Source organism: Papaver somniferum, unplaced genomic scaffold (assembly GCF_003573695.1).
Source record: "Papaver somniferum cultivar HN1 unplaced genomic scaffold, ASM357369v1 unplaced-scaffold_8, whole genome shotgun sequence".
Taxonomy (NCBI): domain Eukaryota; kingdom Viridiplantae; phylum Streptophyta; class Magnoliopsida; order Ranunculales; family Papaveraceae; genus Papaver; species Papaver somniferum.
Window position 1 is genome coordinate 102094 of NW_020650970.1, and position 810 is coordinate 102903.

The 810-nt window shown below is 42.7% G+C and overlaps 1 protein-coding gene across 1 annotated transcript in view; it reads left to right on the forward strand.

The window, feature by feature from the left end:
* Positions 1–227: 227 nt before the first annotated feature.
* LOC113344824 (extensin-2-like) overlaps positions 228–810 on the forward strand; it is a 3748-nt gene continuing 3165 nt past the window's right edge. Inside the window, exon 1 of the mRNA XM_026588729.1 lies at positions 228–810. Coding sequence (XP_026444514.1) covers positions 283–810 — 528 coding nt within the window. The 5' untranslated portion in view covers positions 228–282.

Here is an 810-nt window from a genome sequence, read left to right on the forward strand (position 1 = left end):
CAATCGTTGATCACCCGAAGATCGTGCGTGCCTCGACTTGTGTTATACATTGAGTTATTTTTTTTACTCGGTGTTATACATTGAGTTAGTGGTACACAACTGACTAGCATGCCTCCCAAGTGGATATTATTCAATTAATTGTGCATTATTAAGAGAAGAAAACGTAATCAAGTGTTGCACTATATAATTGGGTTCAGAAGCCTCTCTCTTCATCATAATCTCTACGAACAACAACTTGTTAGGTATTCTTTCTTTCTTCTTTGCCTTCACCTATCAATCAACATGGCAAGGATCTCAGCATGTCTGGTTCATGCTTTAACCTTATTCGTTCTAATCCATGTTGCACTAGCTGAATACGAGCCTTACACGCCCAACAAGGAAACTCCATACAAGAAACCAGTTGTAGATCTTACTGTAGAAGCATATCTTCCAAAATACGAAGCTCCAAAATACGTCTATGCAACTCCACCACCACCGGCTTACGTCGCTCCCAAGTACGAAGCACCAAAGTATACTCCTAAATACGTTTACACATCTCCACCACCACCGGCTTACGTCGCTCCCAAGTACGAAGCACCAAAATATACTCCGAAATACGATGCCCCCAAGTACGAAGCACCAAAATATACTCCTAAATACGAAGCACCCAAATACGAAGCACCAAAATACAAAGCACCCAAGTACGAAGCACCAAAGTACACTCCTAAATACGAAGCGCCAAAGTATACTCCTAAATATGTCTACGCATCTCCACCACCACCGGCTTACGTCGCCCCCAAGTACGAAGCACCAGTGTACACCCCTAAGTAC